At 33.3% G+C, this 1,889-nt stretch overlaps 1 protein-coding gene across 1 annotated transcript in view; it reads left to right on the top strand.

Annotated features, from left to right (window-relative positions):
• Nucleotides 1-1,359: 1,359 nt before the first annotated feature.
• Nucleotides 1,360-1,889, top strand: part of LOC108692444 (protein FRA10AC1 homolog) — a 1,730-nt gene continuing 1,200 nt past the window's right edge. The window contains exon 1 of the mRNA XM_018200690.1: nt 1,360-1,654. Within this exon, the coding sequence (XP_018056179.1) occupies nt 1,548-1,654 (107 nt within the window). The 5' untranslated portion in view covers nt 1,360-1,547. The remainder of the gene's footprint in view (nt 1,655-1,889) is intronic.

Raw genomic sequence — 1,889 nt, 5'->3', positions numbered from 1 at the left:
ATATATATATATATATTGATATATATAAAGTTTGATAAAGACCATAATGTACTTAAGGATAGATTCCTATTCTTCCCTTAAGGGGAGACCATTTTGAAACGAAAATTCTAATACCAAGATGTTGAAGTTTTAATAAAATTTTCGAATCATATCTAAAGTTCGCGCGTTCAGATATGATACAACGGAAAAATCAAATTGCACCTAAGAGTGTGAACTAAACGGTATTCTTCGCTAACTTTGGATGCCTTTCAACAAGAAGTGACACATAACAACAGTGTGACATGGTGCATTATTACATCTTTGTTCACCAATGTTAAACAAGGAGATGATCACTGTTTTACTGAATTGCTTGTTGGAAGGTCCTTTGAATTATGGTTGCAATACAGATTTACGCATAATGCATAGTGTATAAAGGAATCAACCAATCGAAATTCTTTTTTATGGAATGGGAGGAAAGATTCTGATTCGCTGGTTATGCAAAAGTCTGTTGCAACCTTTATAATTCAAATACTCTCGACTTTTGGTGTTAAAAAAGAGAAACCTGAGAGAGGATAGTAAAGGAGCGTTTATATTGATGTTATGTAAATGTTGATACTAATCACATGCCGTAATCTGTAAAAATTGACTAAACATGGTTGAGTATTTTCCTCTCATTCGACTGTAGGAAAGGAATATTCGAAGGCATCAACGAAATACTATTAAAGATCATCAATCCTGGGCAAATTTTCGGTTATTAAATAATTATATAATTATATAAAAATTATTTAAATAATTATATAAAAAATTTTAGATCTAATCAGAATATGCCAATCAGATGCAAGAGCTCACTGAGCGCTCAGTGAACGATAATTACTAATGCATCCACTTAAATCAGGTTTAACATCTGTAGTTATGAAACTGATCAATCATAAGTATTTCTCTAAAAATTGGAATGATTGTGATTGGTTAGTTTCTAGTTACGGGTGTTAAGGTATATCCACACAACTTGCATATTCGCATAATCATAAGCATAAAGAAAATCATCCAAAATATATTTTACATTTATCTTTATGACAGGAATGTAATTGGATAATTTTCTTTATGCATATGATTATGCGACTATGCAAGTTTATGTGGAATGATCCTTATTGAACTCGATTTAAGAGTGATCGTGTCCTGCAGGGTTCACACCTTGACGAAAAAGCGGAAGCCAATCAGAATTCACGGAAAGACAGAAGCAGAAAGACAAGCGAAATGTTATCGTTTACTACTACTGCGAGTTCTGATTGGCTTCCGCTTTCCGCTTTTCCGTCAAGGTATGAATCCGGCCTAAACGTAGGCTGCAATCAATTTGGACACTCACGCTCTTTAAGTGCTTGAAATCATTATTCTGTCTTTATCGGTTATTAGAATATAATAGATTAGAGTAAAATAAGAATACAAGTACTGAAAAACGCTGAAAGCATTCAAATCGACCGTAGCTAGCTCATGGCGTCTAGTTGCGTCAGCTGAAAAGTAGTTTACGTGGTTTTATCGCGTGACATCGTGGAAGGCGAAAAGATTTGACGATGTTTCCAGCTTACGCACACTTATCAGCTTACGACAGGCACAAGAAACTCATAAATGACTACTTGACAATTTACGGGAAATCTGTATCATCGTTCAAGCGAGACACGTATGTTAAATTTTTTGTTTTATAGTTGTAAGTGTGATAGAAGTTTTGTTATTGTCAGGCAATGACACGCTTTTTTTTCGTCATTTGCACTTGGAATCCAAGTTTATTGCCTATACTTTCTGTGCAATTTTTTTTGTTTACTCCAGCAGTATAATATATCAAAAGCAGTATAATATATCATTTCTAAAATTATTTGATCAACATTTAACCATTTTATTTTGTAATTATATACACT

The sequence above is a fragment of the Atta colombica genome, unplaced genomic scaffold, assembly GCF_001594045.1.
Source record: "Atta colombica isolate Treedump-2 unplaced genomic scaffold, Acol1.0 scaffold107, whole genome shotgun sequence".
Lineage (NCBI taxonomy): Eukaryota > Metazoa > Arthropoda > Insecta > Hymenoptera > Formicidae > Atta > Atta colombica.
The sequence above is the reverse complement of the archived record's forward strand: the minus strand, read 5'-3'. Positions and strand labels throughout refer to the sequence as shown.